Genomic DNA, 22,360 nt, shown 5'->3' with positions numbered 1-22,360 from the left:
GATTACTACAATATTGTCCGATTGACTACCATAGACTCATTAACCCTTATCCTCGAATGGCCTTTGGGACTTGATAAGTGGTGATTCCTTCGTAAAAAATAAAGTTTGTGATACTTCGTAAACACTGAGTCGAATTTATCACATCTTTGTCCGGATAATTATTGAATAATCAGGATTCATTTTTAATGAACTGAAATGGTTTATATGGACTCATTGACGCAAACATTTTGAATCTAATAACTTTATTTTACATACATATCTTGGGGAATTGTTAGATTATTTTGCCAGTTAGTTGAGTAATTGTTTTGACGTTGTGAAAATTTTATCTTTTTTTTTATAATAAATTAAAAAAAGGAAAACTTTGTACCAATGAATTTGCATCTGATGCATTTAAGCCAAGTATTTTTATTTTATTTTTGTTTAATTTTCAACAACAAAAACCTCCTTTTATAATACGCGGAGGAATCGGTGAATTATTTCGCGACATCTTGATCTAACTCCCAACTCGGTGCCGGCGAACTGTAGATAGATATATTGGATGTTGAATGCTAGACTAAAATTAAATAACGAGTTCAAAAACAATTCTTGCACCAGTTCCAAACCAGCAGCACGATCAAAATGTTAATCTTTATTTTTGGTTTGTTTTCCAGAAGCGTGAGAAACTACTCATTGTGAGTTGCTATTTGAGGGTTCGAATCCAGTTGTCGCGAAATAACTACATTCAAAGTAATGACGTCTTCAGTTAAGAGATACATTCCCAACGGGGGAAAAATATTAACATTTGTAGATTTTTCATTTTTGTTAAAGTCTGGGCTTTTGTTTTATTAGGCTTTTTCTTTCTTTCTTTCTTTCTTTTAATTTTATATATTTTTTTTTTGGTAATCGTATTCATATACGTTCTACCGAACTACTTTTTTTTCTACTTGTTTTAGTTTGTAAATCTCTTTGAGGCACATTTTTCGGCTTTTCCAATTTTGTGTTATACATTTTTCCTTTCTTTTTTCTCAATACTTTTCTTTGTTATTTATGGCTCTTTCGTTTCTTTCTTTAATTTTTTATCGTTCATTTTCTTCAAATATTATTTTTCTAAAAAAAAACTTTGTGTTCTTTTTTTGGTTTCATTCTTTTTTGCTTTGTTATTTTGTGCTTTTCTCATTGAACCTTTGAGATGTTTTTCTGTTTCTTTTCATCTGTGTTTAAACTGTTTTTATTTCTCCTTCCTATGTAGCAATTTCATCCTTTCCGTTTATTTTTTCATTCATACTCGGCTTTCATTTAATATCAATGTTTTTGCTATGCTCTTTTCTATGTCATTTAGCTCTTGGTTAAAAAACATCTTCTTGTGCTTTTTTTTCTTTTTGTTTCTCTTTTTATACATTTAATTTTCTCACATTTTCATCAGTTTAAGAACTTATTTCACTAATTTCCACAGACATTACATTTCATTCTTTCATTCATCCTTTTATATTTGCCATTTTGGAATTGTCTCCCTTTGTCTGTAACTCTTCCCTCTATTTAAAGTTTAAAGAAATGTTCGTCGATCTTCCATGCTCTATTTATTTCCTAATATATCATCTTTTCATGTAGGCCATAATCACATTGACACACTGGGTGTCATTAGTTCAATGAAATAAAGCAACATTAAGCTTGGCCAATATCAGATGAGTAACTATTTAGGGATACCAGGCGCTGTATTTAGGAGAACGTCGAAATCTTCCTGCAAGAACTGCAAAAATCGAACATTATCTCTCGCTGGCGGGATATGCAAACAACTAAGGACCGCTTATAAATTAGATATTCTCATGAAACTTTCGCTTAAATTTTGAATATTTTAATACAGATATATTATTTCTATATATTATTTTATATCATTTCCATGTTGGGTGTTATATTCACAACGTTTCGACCGATGTAACCTCCGAACTTCTCCGGATACATATTTTCGAAATTTTAAACATGTTTTTGCCAAACTTGGAAATCCTTGTTGAATTCTAGGAAAAGGATGAACGCTTAATTTAATTCACGGGGGTAAATTATTCCACGAATGTAAATACAACGACCAATATGAATATAGTAGTCTGAATTATGCAAATTATCAATCAGTATTTAAAGCTTTGAAACTTTGAACTTCGATTGAACCCTTTTATAATTCACTGGGTAGGAAATTATACTAATTCCGTCAACAATTACCGGATAGAAATGATATACTCAAAACCAATTTAAAAGTGATAATTAGGGCTATGACAACAGCATATTCTTTTCATTGTTTTAACTGTCGAGTATATATCCGACACAGTTAGACACATTTAATCAACCGAGAACCGCATCATTCTATATAAAAAACATATGATATCAACAGATACACACTCGAGAGTCAAAACAATGAAAAGAATATGATGTTTTCCTAATCCTAGTGATAATGTAGAAGATCAATATTTCGTCGGTGTGAATCGAGTTCTGTTTTGTTGTTTCTCTTTGTTACTGTCCATAGATGGTATGGGTACGAAGGCTTAGTCTGTGATGGAAGAGTCATGGGCCGTGTTCGCAGTGAAGGTTAGGGCGAACACCCCGCTCTCTTCTAAGAAATATAGATTAAAATATGTAAACATTGAACGAGTAATAATAAAAATGGCTGCCACCCGCGACTTTTTAGATCAAGTTGCAGCCTTGATCTTGCGATAAAAACCCAAGATCAAGTGGAGCTACGAACCGAGGCAAAACTAACAAGTCGGCAGATGACAATGAAACTACTGTTATTAATATTTCTATAAGTAAAAATAAATCAAAAGGAAAATAATTTAAACAACTTTTATGCATGAAAAATGAAAAATAGTTAACAATTTTTAAACATTTATTTTAGCATCGAACCGATTCGGAAAATGATAATGAAACAACTGTTATTAATATTTCTATGCTGTTCAAATGGGGGGGGGGAATTAAGCAATTTTTATTTTTATTTACGTAAACAAATGCATAAAAACATGAAAAATAGTTTAAACAACCTTTATTTTTAGCATATTTTTTTTAAATTTAAAATTACAAATAATTAAAAAAAACTTTTGAAGTTAATTATTTTTCAAGTTTAAAATGGAAAATAATTTATGAAGAATAAATGCACACGACGCAACAAAGAATTTTGTCAATTTATTGTTGCCACTCGGTTCGTACCATTTCACTCGACCTTGGTTTTTGATCAAAAGGTCAAGTTTGCTACTTGCTTTACAAAATTGCAGGTGGCAGCCATCGTCATTATTACTTATTCAATGTTTACACATTTTAATCGTGCATTTCTCGAGTTTAGATGAGTAAAATTAATTAACTTTTTACTCAAAATGACTCCTCATGTAATAATGTTTAATATGAAACATTTTTAATGGCTACACAGACGTATTTTTTCCATATCACCCACAAACCCTATTTAGTGACATTACCATTGAGTTGAGAGCGAGAAAATAATTCTGCGTATGCATTAAAATGTTTTTGTTGTTGTTCAATATTATGAGAAATCCTTTCGAGTTTAAATTTATTTTTTATCTGAATACGAGAAATCCAGTTTACATATGTAAACATTACATAAAAAATAACACGGCTCGTTAGGCTCGTTGATCGCCATATTTGTTATTTTTTATGTAATGTTTTTATATTTAAACTTTATTTCTCGAGTTCAGATGCATAAGTTAAATTTTAACGCGAAATGACTTTCATATGATAATATTTAACCAAAAATGCACATTTGAATGTCGAGCACACACCTGACGAAGGGAAGACATTCCGAAATATAGCATCACGGACACACCGTCTGATGCAAGTATAATATTGTATAAACACATTTTAAATGCTTAGACAGCATTATTTTTCCGCTATCAAATCAATACGGTATTTAGAGACTCTATCTACAAAATTATGAACAAACACATTTTTCCTTATATTTTTTTCGCTTACTTTTGTCTAATATAATCTTCCCCTTAGTTGACATTTTGAACAACTATTTTTATTTTTTTTTACTCATTTTCTGTATTTTTAAAACATGAATTGGTGTCCTAATTATACATCCATTCTTTTTATATTTTGATCTTTATTTTCATTATTTTCTATTTTGCTTTTATTGACCATTTATTTTCTTTTTTTGTCAATCTTCTTTCAATGTTTCTGATTTTTGTAAGATGATGGTTTAAGAATACATGCTGTTTGGATTATTCGGACTACTATTCCCATGTTGAGCGTTTTGTTCGAACGTGTAGGGCAATGGATAAAATGGCACTATTTTGGAGGTTGAAGGTTCAATCCATGCGATATTAAGAGTAAAATTGCTAGTTCATAGTTGACGGAACGAGAACATGCTACCTCCGTAGATAAAATAAAACAAAGGGTCCCGTTTGCAATTCTGTACCTATTTGATAGTTTGACAGAAAGACTCTCGAGTTCGGCAAGATACATCTGAAAGAAGTCGGAGGTTACATCGGCCGAAACGTGATAAAAAAGCTAAAGATGAGAACAGTTATCCGAATAATCAAATTTCTTATCTATTTTATTTTTTAATTTATCAGCTTATTCTTATATTACTTTCTTTCTCGCCTTCATTTCTCTGATTTTTCTTTTTCTTTTGTTTTCCTTATTCGTCATTTAATCCTTTTTTTATCTTATTCGTATATATTTTTTTCATATTATCACTTCTTTTCTGTCTCTTATTTCTCCTTCTTCATTCTCTCATTATTTCTCTTTATTTTTTCCTTTCATTCTTGCTCGCCAGTCATTAGGTTTAACCTATTGTCTTCTCCCCTATTTTGCTTTTTAACTTAGTGTTTTGCTCCTTTTCTCCTGCATTGTTTTAATCCTTAAGAGCTAACCTATCTCTATTCCATATGTATATCCCGCCATTTTATCTTTTCCTTTCCTCATCCATTGATCCATCGTATTTCCCTTTTTCTTTCCACATATCATCTCATTTATTCAAAATAGTTTGAAAAAAATCCCCCTCGTTTCGGTCTTGTATTTTGTTTTTCGTTTTGGATCTCCTCGTTTTCAAATTTTATTTTATTTTAATTATTTAATTCATCACAATTTCTCTATATTTCATTTAACAATTACGAAGTAAGTTTTCTTTTAGAAGCCGCAATCATTCATTCATTTTCTTCGTTTGTTCTTTATTCATCTACTATGTGGTAAAAAAATTGTTAGTTCATTCATTCCTTTCGAAATTATTTTGTTTCTTATTCTTCTGTCTTGTTTAAAATCCCCAGAAATTTCTTTTTTTCTTTTTTTTTATGTTATAATTTCGCGCCATTCTTTAAGTGCCAGAAGTGCATACATGGAATACTGACATTTCATATATTTTTTTAAAGACTGCAACATAAGCAGTCATCACTTAAGAAAGATAAAAGTAGTTAGGAAAAAGCCATTTTCTAATTCTCATTCTAAGAGCCCAAACTTTTTTTTCTGATGAAAAACATAAACAAAAATACTGAATCCCATCCCAGCAAATATATAAAAAATCCTTCCCACAATTCATTTCCAACCGGAAGAGAAATCAGTCAAGCTACAATGTAACGTTAGGCGGCCTCATGGTGAGTAGAAACACCGTCGAAAGGGAGGTAACCAATAGATATACGACAAACATTAGTCTATCGAGGACGTAAGCGACATCGCGCCACTCTCGGCAGATCTCGTCCTCGACAACCTCCTCCGCGTGTTTCCTTTGCAGAAGCATAATTAGTTCGCGTAACTCCCCTAGCCGTTCGTAGCTGGCCGGCTTTCGTTCCATACAGTTGACCATCTCTTCGGTGGAGTCGTTGGACTTCTTTGTGTCCAACCGGATGATGTCCATCTCTTCGGTGGCGACGCGTCGTTTCCGCACCGTCTTCTTGTCCTTATAGTCTTTCTTCCTAAGTTGCACCGCGTTCTGTGGGGTGCTCAGCTTTAGGCACAGGGCCGGCGCTAGTATGTTGCACACCAGTTTGCGTAGCCATCCAGGCACCCGTTGAGGGCGCCCTCTCTGGTGATGTATGCCCAGCACAAATACAGCCGAGATCACAGATAGGCAGCTAGTTGACAGAACCACCAACAGGTAGATTCCTGCAATGAAAGAGAACAAAAAGTGAATGTTATTAGTTGTTAAGTCATATACTATGATTCTATGAAAGTTGCCCCCCCCTCCCGCCATCAAATGTATGGAAGTAAAAAAAAAAAAAGAGGAAATAAGTTTATCTGCAAAACAATAGAGGAAGTTGTTCAGAAAGAAACGCAAAATAAAGCAACAATGGGATTATTGATCAAGTTACGGTGGTGATTTGGGGCTAAAATTGGTGGCGCTTGCGATAGTTTGCGAAGTTTGAGAATGTTTTTCAGTCAGTTCTGCGACATTTGAGGAGAGTTGGTAGATCGGAGGCGAAGCCGAGCGAGGGTAGATCTGACCGAGAAGAAAATTGCTGGAGACTGACGCTATCAGACAGCAAGTAACTGACAACGTTAGGTTTCCTTCTGCACTTCGCGACGGAACCATACACACACAGATCTTAACTGAATTACATAAAGTACTCGTCCTGTATTTTATCGTAACGCTATCACAAGGTGTTGGGGGCTTCTAAGAAAGTACTCTTAGCAAATTAAATTTTTCCAATTAGCCACGGTGTATTGTGAACCTATCACACTTTCGCTGTAAATTTCAAACAATTGCAATGCCGTAAAATGATAATAAAAGGAAAGATTTTTTTTCCGACGACTGTAGCATAATCTGCATGCCCGCTAGATTCACCTTGAAAAAAAATCAGATTTAAAACAATTATGAAATTCACTTCTTCAGAATATATTAATTTTCCCTAAAATATAAATCAACATTTTTATCTACCCCCCCCCCCAAAAAAAAACAAACAAACGACAACAACAAACAAAAACAATTGAATTAATTCGTGATTCTCTGGAATGTGGAAGACAAATATTTCCTGGTTGTAAGATTCTTAACAGGACATTATTTATGAACATACAAGCTGTTTATTTTTAATAGTTTAATTGACTAAAACACCATCTTAAGAAAATAAATTAATGATTAAACTATTTATATAATATTCTGCTTGTTCCTTCCTTAGTTATTCCGTACGTTACGATTTGAAAAAAAAGCCGAATTTTTGAATGCTAACTGCCTAAAAAAAGCCAGACTAGCAGAATTTGGCTTGAAAATGTTTAATTTGGAAACCCTGGAAAGAATATAAAAGGGCTATACCCTTAATGTAGCCTCATTTTCGAATATCATCATAATAGTATATGATTATTGTTGTAACGGTGTGAGAACTCGTAGTCATTTCGATGTTCAGCAGTTCTTCACTTACATAAAAAAATGGAACATTCTTAAAGAAACAGGACAAAATAAAGAACATTGTCTGCAAAGTAAAAGTAAAATAAACATTGCCTCTTACAATATAATTTTATTATCCTTATTATGTAGTACAATAGTATGTTCCGAGTAATTTCTCATTTGGGTCAGTTTTATACTTAAAACACAATGAATAATATTTTCATAGTAATGTTTATAAACTTATATTTACTACATGGTATTGGTTTTTCCGCCCCCCTTAATTATCTTTTGCATTATCCAGAAAAAAATCTCATTCTGTGGAATTTCCAAGTGTACTGCTAGTATTAAATATTATATTTGATTTTTTTTTAAAGTTTGAATAAAAAATAACTACGTGTTAAGAAAAGTGCCAACTATTTATTATTTTTTTTTTTTCTCCAGCATTTTTATATTTTCGGATCCATGAGTTATATTAGATTCACCAAAACTATTTAGTCGGCTTTTAAATAGCAAGAATTCCATATTTCTTTTAAGTTCAAAAGTTGTAGAATATTTCTACGCAATCACATGTTTCTATTTAGTCTTAGAAATGGCGAACTCTGCTTCTGAATAATTATCTCTGGAGTTTACTTAACACCAAAACAAAACTGCGCGCGTTTGCTAGTATCACAAAGCATGATGAAGCGGTGGTAAAATTAATTTCACTTCCGGGTCGTTAAAATCTATTACTTTAATACTTCCGGCATTCAGTCTCATTGACTCCATGTAGGTTATTCCTAAGCTAAGCCCCCCCCCCACCGAGTAGGGAGACATGACATGGTTGGTCGACAAAAAGTCAACCCTTAAACTGGTTCAGTCTGTGCCCAGAAACAATGTTTTTATCGCAATAATATCATCAAAAAATAAAGAGGGCCTTTTCTTTAAGTGGTAATGTGGAAGTTCCCGGTTAGAGGAAGTTTGGGGCTTCTGCATTAATCAACTTTGTGCCAGGCTTGTTCTGTATTTGCAGGAAGATGCGTAGATACCAGCAGAGGCAGATATTTCAGAATGTCAACGCATAACAGCTTGGCTCAGTGACAGCTGACGTGTGCGACTGAGATTGTTTATATAATCAGATTGACAGTTGTTTGTAAAACTCGTCACCGAACCTGTTATGTATGTATGCCTTCACTCTCTTTTGCAATAAAGAGAGAAGAGAATTAAATTGTATTGTAAAAGACAGTCGGAGCTTAAACTCTGTTGAAGGCAGACATATAGCAGATTGGGATGAGGACGCCATTGGCAGCATGCGTTATGTCTTAACTAAATATGCCCCTATGGTGTTAAAATAAATCTATATTTTTTATGAAATATGTCTTGTTCGCTATTTTGGGAAGCGTTCAATTTTCGAAGAAGCGGTCCCTGTCATGATGAATGCTGACGATGGAAATGCTGCCCGTAACGACGACCAGACCCGCCAACCGATTATAGCGATGTCATATCAACCCCTGGATGTAAGGGGATATGCTCATCATTTTCACTGTGGTTAGGACATGGGGGAGCTGGTGCCGTGTGCAAGAACGGAATAATCGTTCCAGAAATGTCTCCACTACACGGACACCAAGAAACACTCCGAGAAACGTTCTCTTTTTTTTACAACGGGGCCAACACATATAAAGGCCTGGAGGCCACTCGAGGATAAAGATTAATGTTACGGTAGTCATTGGGACAATAGTACAGTAATCGTTAGTGATCGTTAGTGGAATTTTCGTACAATTAGATTATTTAAGAGGAAGGTTCAATAAGAACTTGTTTACGTTGGACTTGAAGATAATTTTGTAGTCAGCTGGAAAATAGACGAGCGGGGCAGAGTTCTAAATACGTACAGTTCTAGGAAAGAAGCTTTTTTCACGAAATCAATGTTTAGGTTTAGGCACCGGTAGAGAGTGGGGGTAATTGCTGATAGTGAATTTGGTTTGATTTTTTTTTTTTTTTTTTTTTTTTGAGAAAAATTGGATAAGGGGGGACATAAATCGGAGCTTAATCGAACACATGGCATGAAAAATATCGATAGATCAGATACAACCTAGCAATGTCTTTTCTTTGAGAAAGAAGTTGTAGAGAAGAGAAAAGGGCATCACTTACGGTTTTGAACCCTATTATATTGATGCCATAAGACCAGGATACACCCTGGGTTAACACAAAAGCAACCTAAACGATCACAAAAATTATTACAGTAAAATAAATTCCGCTTGTGTGACCGGACGTGTACATTATATATATATATATATATATATATATATATATATATATATATATATATATTTTCAGTTAGTAAAAATCCCAACCGAGTCGGATAGATTATTTGTTATCAATCTGATTCGCGACATCTTAATATTTTTATATCTTGGAGGTATACATATATATATATATATATATATATATATATATATATATATATATATATATATATATAAATCCGTAATCCTGTCTGTTTGTTTGTTTGTTTGTTTGTTCACAATTTGATTAATATATACAAAAGTTTCCTTACTTTACTCTTTCATTTATTTCTATATATAGCTTCATTCTTGGAAAATAGATACAATAAAAAGATTATGTCATTTGCATATGACATTAAGAAAAATCGATTTCATTAAATAGCGGTATCTTAATTAATGTTTCTAGCGAGAGAATTGTTTTCAGTGTTTTATTTAAAATTGTTTTTAATACATTTTAAACAATAATTATATTGATAACATTTATTTTTTTGGGAATTATTATTTCAACATCGAATTTAAAAAAAAAACTTTTAGAGTTATTTGCCCCTTAGAATCTTCCGATCATTTCATTTGTTTGTTGTTATTATTCTTTAAACAGCTGTACATAAATCGCAAATTCTACGATGTGACCCATCTACTGCCTCCCTCTGAATTCCACAATGTACACTTTTCTTTCTTTTTTTTTTCACGTTAATCTCATCGATTATAAACTTTAATTTCTAATTAAAAAAAAGGTAAATTTTTACGACGTGACTCAGCGTCTTTTAACCCCTAAAAAAATTAGGACCTACTTTTGTTGGGCCCTAATACGTTTAAACAATCTTTATAAATAATATGAAAGAAGTAATTTCGAAAAAAAGAAAATTAACATTTTAAAGTTGGGGATCACTTTTCTATATAAATTTAACGTAAAAATGAACATCCATTTTTGGCCACAAAGCATTCAACGAGATATATCATCTCTAGCATTTTCTTTTTTCAAATTTAGCGATCGAGATGGATGGGGCAAAACATGACAAATACAGTTTTTTTTTGTTTGGTGGGCGTGGGAATTACATTTGAAACATAAAATAATTATAAATTTAATTAATTTTTATGACACCATTCTGTACTTTCACCTTACACTTTTATAAACAAAATGAACCCCCAACATATGACAAATTCATTTTTGTTATTTTGGAGGGAGATTACATTAGAAGCATAAAATGATGAAAAATTTAATTTAATTGTTTTGAAATTAAATGTTTAGAAATTAATTGTTGATTTTTTTAGGAGTTCTATCTACTTGGTTATTTTTATTTATTTATTTATTTATTTTTGCGATCACGCGGGCATTCGCTGTCATCTTTAGTGAAACAAAAGTTCTAATGATTTATTTTTAATTATTTATTTTTAGGGTGGGTATTTATAGTACTCAATATCCGGGAAATAGTTTCTTCTATCTGTATCCATTCTGCCGAAATATCTGGTGGAGAGGGTATCAGGTACTTCTTCTTTTAAGGAACGATTAAATTTACATGTTTTTATCCGTTCTTTTATTTATGGAATTGTGGTGAGGGTATCCATGTTACCCATGATGAAAATGATTAGTGTAGCAGGTGTGTTCCAAACGGAACTGTATGTAAACCCAGGCAACGCTGGGTACTCATGTTAGTTATAATATAAAGCTGAATGTCTGTGTGTGTATGTGTGGTCACGAATAGGCTCCTATATGGTTGGCTATTTTAAAAAACTGATTACATATAATGATAGAAGATGTATCCAGACACAGGAATGGGTATGTTTGATCCTGCAGAACAGTGGTCCATTAAAATTGTGGGGTCTGCGTTCGCGCCTGGTCCACAAAGTATGGAAATAAAAAATAATTAAAAAAAACGTTTACAAGTTTTTTTGATATAGATGTACATAAGAATACTTTGATAAGTATGTTTTAACTTAAATAGGGATGGTATAATAAATTGTGCGGTCTGCGTTCGCGCCTGGCCTCCATAGAATGGAAATATGCACAGACTTTAAGAAAGACTTTTCATATCTATATGCGTAAGTATACTTTGATAATTATATTTCAGTTTGAAGAAATATGGTATAATAAAATTATGGGGGTTTCGTTCGCGCCTGACCTTCATAGAATAGAAATATGTCATAGTTTAACAAGGTTTGTTTTTTAATATAGATCCACAGAATATTGTGATAAGTGTTTCAGTGTGAACAGGTATGGTATAATAAATTATGGGGTTTATCTATTTTATTTTTACTTTCATCATATTTTGCTTTGGTTTTGGTACCCCCGAATTCGAAGCTATCTCTTTACAACCCTTCCTGTTCATAACCTATCATACTTTCATAAATCAGAGTCCATTTTCTGTAGATAGATCCACAGAATATTCCATATTCTGTGGATCTATATTAAGAAACCTTGTTAAACTTTGTGACATATTTCCATTCTATGGAGGTCAGGAACGAACGAAAACCCCATAATTTTATTATACCATATTTCTTCAAACTGAAACATAATTATCAAAGTATACTTACGCATATAGATCTGAAAAGTCTTTATTAAAGTTTGTGCCTATTTCCATTCTATGGAGGCCAGGCGCGAACGCAGACTGCGCAATTTTATTATATCATCCCTATTTAAGTTAAAACATACTTGTCAACGTTTTTGTTTTTTAATTTTTTATTTCCATACTTTGTGGACCAGTCGCGAACGCAGACCCCCACAATTTTAATGAACCACCGTTGTCAGATCAAACATACCTATTCCTGTGTCTCGATACATCATTATATGTAATGAGTTTTTTTAAAAATAGTCAACCATATAGGAGCCTATTCGTGACCAGACACACACACACATTCAGTTTATATATATATATATATATATATATATATATATATATATATATATATGTGTGTGTGTGTCTTTAATAATTTTCCGGATATTTTGTACAGAAATTTAAAATTGTCGTAGACTCTTGAAAATTCAGTATGTTAGTACTATATATCTTATGAAATAACTAATCAATTCTTGTGATTTCAGTTCAAACAAACAGCTAAAGCAATATTTAGAATACATCTTACTAAAGCCTCGTTGTCACAGCTGGTGAATTTCAAAAGGGCATTTTTGAAGAACGATATACAATAAAATTCTGTTTTAAACTTTAAAAATGCCAGAGAACGTATGTAATGCTTCAGACTGCTTTTGGATTATCTTGTATGAATCGAGCATCAGTTTCTGAGTGGCATAAGAGATTCAAGGAAAGCAAGGAATTTGTGAGAGATAAGTACGGGAGGAGTAAGGAAGTCAGAACACCAGAGATGATTGGTCAAATAAACAATTTCATGGATAAAGACCGTCGTGTGTCAGACAATAAATGCACAGTTTGACGTCAGTGTGGGAACTGTACACACAATTATTCATGAGGAACTGAGGATGCTGAAGATTTGTGCGAATGCACCAGTGCACAATTCCATCCTTGCCATCCTAATTATATTTTATCAAGATGGACATCAAGACAGTTTCTTACACTCCCTATAATCCATATCTTGCTCCCTGTGACTTTTGGTTATTCCCTAAGCTCAAGGGAAACCTTAGAAGCTGCCATTATGAGACAATTGAAGCTGTGAAGAGTGATTCATATGTTCACACAAGAGGACTTCAATCGAACCTTCCAGAAGTTGTTGGAACGGTACAACATGTGCATTGCAGCCGGACAAGATTACTTCAAAGGGAACTAGAATTTCATGCATACACTATTTATAAACGTGCCCATACGAAAAAGTCTGGAAACTTGTTGAAAGCACCTTGTATTTATTCAACAAGCCATAAAAATGCCAACACTTTTATATTTTACTAGCGGGGCAGGGCGCCCGACTTTGTCCGGTCGTAAAATACGTTTAAATATGATATTTATTTTGTCCCGATTTCATATATATTATTAGTCGTGATTTCAAAAGTAAAAAAGCAAAAAAAAAAATCTATTCGGGTGCCATCATCTAGAATAGAAACCGAAAACAAAACTATAGCATTCAAAACTGGTGACGTTACCACTGTACCAACGTGACACGCATATGAACTGATAAAAATAAACTAACATGAATTTATAAAATGTATAATGATTATTTTTTTTTAATTTGACCTCGTTTTTTGACCCCTTAACAATTTTACCTGTTTAAAGACACGTACACAGACGGTCCATAAAAATCCAATCATTTAAGGCCCTAGAGCCGCTCTGCGTCTTTTAGTTTCGGAAGAGGCTGTCTGTCTCCATATTTTAAAACTAACAGACATAGTGAGTTTTATAAATTAGATTTCAATTTCTACGTTTGTAGAATATTTTATGCAAACTAAGTTTTCTCATTGATCAATGGCGAACCATAATAAATAATGAACCATTGCACACCTGTGGAACTCTCTTCCGTTTACCTGCTTTCCAGCTGATTACAATATGTCCGTCTTCAAGTCCAATGTAAACAAGTTCTTGATGAGCCGTTCCCCTTAAGTAATCCAATTTACCAAATTTACACTTCTAACGATTACTATGATATTGTCCTTTTGACCAATGCACACGCTTTAACCCTTATCCTCGAATGGCCTAGTGGTCTTGATACGCAGTGATTCCTTTGTAAAAAAAAATAAATAAAAAATAATACTCAATGAACGCTGTAGAATATTTGATATCATGGCAACGCTGCACACGTTTGCTAATATAATGAAGCATAAAGCGGTGTTGAAATCCGTTCCGTTTCTCTCGTGGGAAATCTATTACGTTAGTGCCAAGAAGCGCTGACTCTTTAATTTGCGATATCTGGCTAATATTTCAGAGCATGTTCTCCTCCTAAATGCATCCTCTCGACAGGCACACTTAATTTTACTATTCTAGAACGCTTACGACGTGACTAGAATATGCAATAAATCGAAGAAAAGCACATACTAAACGTTTTCATGTATATCCATATCGTATTAGCATAACAGGTAGAATTATACATGTATTTACCTTCTAATAAAAAGCAACATGCTGACTTTCTCTCTCATATTTATGTATAATCTTAGCTTTATAGGTTAAATCTCGGATGGCGGCTTGAATCTTCGTACTTAATTTACAATTTTAATTTGGGAGAGGACTCCGGTTGCTATATTTAAAGTGAGTTTTCCTGCTTTTCAATTTGGCATTATCTTTTTTAATCAAATTTTTTCCTTTGTCGTTTTGTTTTTGGAATATTGTACCTGCATTTTTATTGAATTAATGTGATCGTCTCTGATGAGCAGCCAAATATACCCAAGATATTATTTCTCGTTACGGGCTGAGAAACGTGCATAAGACAGTAAAAGAATGAAAATAGACATTTACTAAGAAAAAAAAAAAAAACAAACAAAAAATAACGAAAATTATGATTTTGGATTAATTTTTTCCATTGGTCATTGCCATGCAACTAACGAGCTTGCATGTATGAATATTTATATTATGATTCTTTTAGTCTGCCCGTTTGTTTCCATTTTCTCGGAAAGTACTGGTCGAAATTGTGTATGCACTTTTCTGAGGAAATGCAGCGAAGTAAATATGGCATACATTCGATATAAACAGTGATTAATCAGTATTAGTATTTAATGTAACACTTACCACAAATTTAAACATATATAATCATCGATTTGGCATAAACCACCCATTCTAAGTCAGCAGCAAAATCGAGCAAAAGTCTACTGCACGTGTATATATATATATATATATATATATATATATATATATATATGTGTGTGTGTGTGCTATAATGGTGATATTATGTTCAATTAAAACCGTTGGTGAAATAGGAATTATCTTTTTAGAAAAATAATATACATCTATATACCTACAAAGTTGATTTTTTTTTCTCGCTCTGAGATTGATATTAAAAGCCTAATTTTTACTTCTTAATCTACGCAATCATGGATATGCGAGCGACTACATGAAAGTTTACTAATTTGGATATTACTTTGAAAAACGAGCGTTAAATATTTATAGTTTATGGTTTCTTATTAGACTAGTCTGGGTTCCCGGCGTTGCCCAGTTGTTTGGAGGTGTGTGTTGACAAAAAGAAAAAAAAAAGTGGTGGCAGGCAGGCTCGAACTCGTACCGCGAAGGAGGAAAAAACGTGAAAAAAAAAGTGACGTCTTCGCCGTTGCGTCCATTGCCGAACTGGAAGTGGTGCAGGTTTTAAATAAGGCTAGTCAATCGAAAAGAAGGGATGACTTTCGAAAATATCGGCGAAAAAAAAAACGACCCCCTTTTTGTAGAAAAGTGTCCAGTTGAGGGTGAAGGAATTAATGTTTTGGGCAAAATATTTGTCGCCCGAAAGGTCATGCTCCAAAACGATACAGATCTCGTGAAAATCCATCGCCGTTGACAAAAGTTTTAGGCAGATAAACATACATACAGACATACATTTAAACAAACAGGTAAGATTTATATAATAGACTAGCGGAGATTCCGGCGTTGTCCGAGTGTTTGTTGGTGTGTGTTGATTACAAAAAAGTTGTAGTTGGCAGACAGACTCAAACTCGTACCGCGAAGGAGGAAAAGAACGTGGAAAAAAGGTAATTAACTTTTGTCCGGGTGGAGGATATTGGCACGAAGACGTAAAAAAGATAGAGGTGGGATCGAACTCGAAAACGTACGGTTATTAGTCATCCTCGCTAACCGCTACGTCAAAGACGGCAGTGAATTCGTCGAGTTGGTAATTAAGTTAAGAATCATAGGAGTTGGCGCAGAAATGAAAGTGGCTTTTAAACCTGGCCGACGGCCAGTTAAGCTTTCCGCTTTCTGTCCTGGTATTTATTTGCTTCCCTACGAGGTCGTTTATAATGTGGGGGGAAACTAGCTCCCCCCTTCAAAAGGGGAACTCTGGCTGTATCCAAATGAATAGCAATTGTCTGATATATTTTTTTACAAAGGAATCACTACTTATCAAGGCCCAGATGCCACTCGAGGATAAGGGTTAAAAGCAGGTAAACGGAAGAGAGTTCCACAGGTGTGCAGTTCTTAGAAATAAGCTTTGTTCATGGAATCTACGTTAAGGTTTAGGCACAGATAAAGAGTGGGGAGAAATTATTGATAGTGTTTACAGCCAAACGAATGTTTCTCGTGAATGTTTGGCGAGGGGGGACCATAGATTGGAGCTCAGATGAGCATTTGCCATGGAAATAACAATAAAACAGAGACAGGTTCGTAACGTCTCTTCTGTGAGAAAGAGGTTGCAGGGAAGAGAAAAGGGCATCCCCCACTGGGCTACGAAGTCTATTTTGAACTCTGTCAATGCAGGATAAGATCTTTCAGCAACCTTGGCAACGGATTTGATGTACGTATTCCATTTTAGAACAGGATGAAAAGGTCAAGCTCAGAAGCTTGTCAAAACATAGAGCTTCCCAAAGACGAGAGCCGTCCATTTCAATTGATGCCATATGGGGATCAGAACGTTAATGATGCAAAGATAGACGTTTGGTTTTAGATGCATTAAAAGTAACCAGTCAGTTTTCTCCATTGTACCACATGCTCCAGATAAGAGAGAAAATCAGAACGTGGTCGTTTACGGCCTTTGATATGCTGCCATAGATGGTAGTGTCGTCAGCAAAAATGTCGACGAATGATGTAAGAATGTGATTTGGAAGATCATTAATATAGATCAGTAAGAGACCGGTTAATTAGTTTATGAGTGAATTCTGTAATGCAAATATATAAACGTACATAGCATTGTGCTAAGAGGAATTTCATGAGATATAACTCTCATAAAAAATATTTACTGTTATTACATTGACTAAGCACAACAATTGCAGTAGCTGCTACGACCGTGCGCGAGAGAGGCAGACGTATAAGAACAGTTATAAAGAAAAAATAATTTATGTATATCATGATAACGACAGCTACAAATAAAAAGCGAAGATAAAACAGCTCTGACTGTTACAAAAAAGGAGGCTGACGACCTCTTCACACCGTCGCCACTACGATTACTACTGTTAATACTAGAAATGTCAACAAGCTTTCCGTTGCTAGATGTCACCGCTTATTTGTTGTGGCCCAGGAAATTGTGACGCTATGCACAATTTCGTACGGTTTCATATTCTCTTCAATAAATGGTATTAACGATTTTTCGTTCAGCTCAGCTTGTCACAAAACAAAACAGACGCCATCTTTAACATGCAAATATCAATAGCCGCCCTTTCTTAAGCTATAATTTTTAACAAGTATCGCTTCAAAACGCGGCAAATTTTGACAACTCCGCTTACCACTATGCGATAAACAAAATTAAATTCAGACTTTGACTCTATCGTAGTAGTACAACGATTCCAATATTTTTCTCGATTACCATGCAATTAAAAATTTTTTTTTATTACATTTTCACCCCAAACAAGGCAAATTGCCACTTTGGTGCAGGGGGCTACTATCAGGGGCAACAACTACTGGGGTACTATGTAGTCATTTGGGCAGCAAGATGTCGGTTCACGTTACACTTGAACCTCTGCACGTCAGTACTGTTGGGGAAGTAGGGACCTGGAATTGAATTCCAGAGTCAAGAAGTTCTGTGGAAAAACTATTGGAGTAAAAAGATCTTTTACATCTAGGGATCTCTACAGTGTGGGGGTGGGATTTAGCAGCCTGTCGGGTTTGTCGAGGGTGTGCACGTCGTGGGGGCACAGGTGATTGCAGTTCGTCAGAGCATTCACCATTAAAATACGTGTAGAAAAGGCAGAGGGATGCAACATTTCGTCGATGGGACAGAGGCTGAAGCTTAAATGCCAGTTCAGGGCCTATCAGATTGGCGACTCTCTTTTGAACCTTGTCAAGGAGCGAGAGACTAGTAGCAGATGCACCAGCCCAGATGTGACAGCAATACCCCATAAATGGGCGAATGGTGGCCTTATAGAGGTACAGGATACTTTCGGGTGTTAGTAGTTGTATAGCACGGTAGAGAGAGCCCACCTTTCTCGCAGCGGCCGTGGCAATGCCTTCATTGTTATTGTTCCAACTCATGTTTCCTGTGAACGTTAGGCCAAGGAGTTTGAAAGATGTGCTCTCAGATAAAGAGTCGTTAACCATTGCTATAGGTGGTAGAGAGGGTTTCTTGTAATTATTGAATGAAACTAGTTCATAGTCTTGGCGGCATTGAACGCGACCAACCACTTTTGTCCTCATTCCACCACAGATTGGAGGTCTTCCTCTAGTGTTTCTGCCATTTCTTTAGAAATGTGTTCATTCGTCTTCCTGTTGTGCTTGCCAAAGAGTGTAGTGTCATCAGCATATATACCCATCCCAGAGGCAATTTTGTCGGGGAGGTCATTTATGAATATCAGGAACAATAGAGGTCTAAGGATAGAACCCTGGGGAACCCCCGCATTTATATCATTTTGTTTGGATGTACGACCGTCGAGGACAACCTGGATTTTTCTCTTATCTAAGAAGGATTTAATTATGTTAAGTATTCTACCAGTGATAACTATTCTGTTCTAAATTCCCGATTCCGATACAATTTTCAACGTAGATTCTTTTAAAATCTCTAAATATTACGGCATAGAATTATTTTTTTATTTTCAAGTTATAATAATATATATGTGTATATACAGTGTCCAAAAGTCACCGAAGGTTTTGAACTTAGATTCTTTATTTTTTATGATACGTTTCTGTAATTTTAATACAATCTGACCAAGACATTGGGAAATTATAAACAGAATGCAAAATTCAAACAATCTTTATGAAAAATAATCTTTTAAAAGTTGCCCATTTTCAGCTTAGCATATTTGTGCTCTTTCCAAAACGCTATTCATGACAGATTGCAGAATCTCTGGATTGCGTTTTAAATCCCTCATTTCTTCACTGGTGTTTTCCTTCAATGCTTGCAATATTTGTGATTTATTAACATAAAGTTTTTCTTTAAAATATCCCCACGAGAAAAAGTTGGGACTAGTCAAGTCTGGGGAACGTGGTGGCTATTTTACATTGCCATAGCGGGAGATAATGTTTTTGCCAAAGCATTGCCTGAGAAGCTTCATGGTGTCATTCGGCGTAGGTGTTGTTGCTGCATCTTGTTGAAACCATAATCCGGGACTATTTTGAATTTGTGAGCGCAAGAACTCTGCAATTATAGTGCGGTATCTGTCTCCAGTAACAGTGACAGCATTTTCGTCTGGATCTTAAAAAAAAAAAAAATAAAATAAGGTCCAATAATCTTCACCTCCGTTACTGCACACCATACCGTGAACTTTATGGGATGCAACTGCTTTTGATGAATTGCTCTTGGATTTTCAGAGCCCCAAAATCTATCATTTTGTTTGTTAACGAATCCATTCAAATGAAAATGAGCTTCATCTGACATGATCAACTTTTGCAGAAAGTTGGTGTCATTTCGGACAAGTTATCGCATTTGAACTGCATATTGAATTATTGTTTGAAAATCTTCAGGCTTCAAGTGTCGGAGAAGCTGCAGTTTATAAGGAAAAAGGTTGGAAATGTGCAGAATATTGTGAGCTTCGATATATCCCAAGTTGTGTGGAACGTCGAATCGATGTTTCAAGATGCTACTCTACGCTCTTTTCCCTATTTTCATTTGTAATTACGTTTCGAGGTCTTCCAGCTCGCGGGAGATTAAGTACAGCTTCTTGATTTTCAAATCGGCGCACAATGTTTCGAATTGCGTTGTGACTTGGGTTATCTCTTACAGGAAAATGCCGTCGATAAGCTCTTTGAGTCCAAACAATTCACTCCTGATTTTGATAAAACAATTTCACAACTTGCTTACGCTGTACAGTGCTGTACATATTCATAATTAATTTCCAAAATATTATCTGTAAAATATCTGAAACCGAAAAAAAAATAATCATTAATAGAAAATGATAAAGATTTTCAACCATTCGGTTACTTTTTGGACATCCTGTGTTTTAACAAATGTCAAAAAAGTATACTTGTAAGGTTGGTATAGATATTAGTTTTTACTTGTAAAATCAATAAAATAATTAGCATTAGAACTAGCAGTGGAAGATTAAGTTTTAAGCAAAAACAAACAAATTAAATTCGAAGTACATCATTTTCCGATACCCCAAAATGTTCCGATCTCGATTAATCTTCCTAACTTTACTTTTTCGTAAAGTGAAATACAAGTCTGAATAATTTACAATCTGAAGAACTAACTCTTTCTCTACCAAGTGTAGATATTCTCTTAATAAAATACACCCATGTGCTTGCTTTACATATTTACAATTTCAAAGGCAAGTGCATTGACGAATTCCGAGCACTAATACTTCCTCGACGACAATAACTACGACAAACTCAACAAGTAGCAAAATTCCACCCCGTACACTGCAGAGATCCATAGATGCCGTAAAGTCTTCTACTCGAATAGCTTTTTCTCTCGAACTGCTGCACTTTGGAATTCCCTGCCGAATCCCTGCTTCCACGACTGTACTGAATGCAGAAATTCAAGTGCAATGTGAACAGACATTTCAGCTGCCTAACTCCCTAAACAGCATCCCTGCAAATCTGGTCCTAAATAGTAGCCTCTCACGACTAAATGGCATTGTGCTTTGTTTGGGGTGAAATGACAATAAAAAAATGAGTTTGTACCAGTGGGAATTTTATATATTAACACGATATGTGAACCGTTAATTATGAATAATAGATAATATATACAATAATAAGTAAACAAAATATATATAAAAACTAGAAATAAAATAGAGTACTTGGTAAATCAGTTGTAAAAGAGTTATTCGCTTAGTTAGATTCTCAATATGGGCGACAGAAATCTGCAACAAGACTGACGGAACGAGAGCATGCTACCTCCTGTGAAGTAAATAAGGTTTTCGTTCAAAATTCTATGCAGATTCCTGAATTCGATAAAAAAACATTTCTGAGTTCGACAATATACACCTTAAGGTCGAAGATTACATCGACCGAAACATTGTGAAAATGGCACTTAAGGTGAGAGCAGTAGTCCGAAGAATAAAAATGATACAAATAACCAATCCTCATCTGAAAGATTCAGAAACGTAACTCCTTTTTCTGTTTCACATTCCTCCTCCATTTTCTATATGCAACCAATGTTTTACGTTTTCTCCCATTTCTACTTTTCTTTAATAACTATCATTTTCAGGTTGAGCAGGCATTTTTTAATCTCTGTAACACGAATAAGTCCATTCCAGCGTATAATTTCATAAATTTAGGTTTAAGTCTAACTATTCGCTGGTTTTGATCAGTGTAGTGTGGGGCATCCTTTGTCTTTCGAGACTGAATGAGGGCATCTGAGTGTGGGCGTTACACCTAAACTGTATCGTTCCATTTCAACCACACTGACCCACGCGTTTTCTGGCACCGTCGCAAAGGAACAAAGAAATAAAAATCCGACTCAGTATTGTTTTAAGTGCATATGAACAGCCTTTATTCATAGTTTTTCCAAAATAAGGCAGTCTCATTATCTTACAAAGTCTTTTCGCACACACGTGCCATTTTTTTTATTTATTTATTTAAAGTCTGCCCTCGCCACCTTACGCCAACCTTACCCACCGCTTTCCCGGCCTTGACTCACACACCCATCATCCCCGGCGCGCACTTCTCTTTTTACTTTTACACTTCTCGCGATGTCAGCGCGTGCACACTTACTTAATTTGCATATGTGCTAAGACGGTTGCTGCTGCTGCTGCGATTATTTTCATTAGTCAGCTAGCCTACGGATGCAATTGATTTTTTTTCACACGCGCGAAGTTACACCAGTCATGATGTCATTTTGGCCAGGAAGTGGATGATTCTATGATGTTTTTCATACTAGATAAAGTTGGTATGGTCATTCGCCTGCCAAGTGC

At 34.7% G+C, this 22,360-nt stretch overlaps 1 protein-coding gene across 1 annotated transcript in view; it reads right to left on the bottom strand.

The window, feature by feature from the left end:
• Positions 1–374: 374 nt before the first annotated feature.
• LOC145241167 (neuronal acetylcholine receptor subunit alpha-10-like) overlaps positions 375–22,360 on the bottom strand; it is a 388,541-nt gene continuing 366,555 nt past the window's right edge. Inside the window, exon 7 of the mRNA XM_080104009.1 lies at positions 375–6,072. Within this exon, the coding sequence (XP_079960135.1) occupies positions 5,537–6,072 (536 nt within the window). The 3' untranslated portion in view covers positions 375–5,536. The remainder of the gene's footprint in view (positions 6,073–22,360) is intronic.

Source organism: Euprymna scolopes, chromosome 2, assembly GCF_053919585.1.
Source record: "Euprymna scolopes isolate OS-2025 chromosome 2, ASM5391958v1, whole genome shotgun sequence".
In the NCBI taxonomy this organism is placed as follows: Eukaryota; Metazoa; Mollusca; class Cephalopoda; order Sepiida; family Sepiolidae; genus Euprymna; species Euprymna scolopes.
The sequence above is the reverse complement of the archived record's forward strand: the minus strand, read 5'-3'. Positions and strand labels throughout refer to the sequence as shown.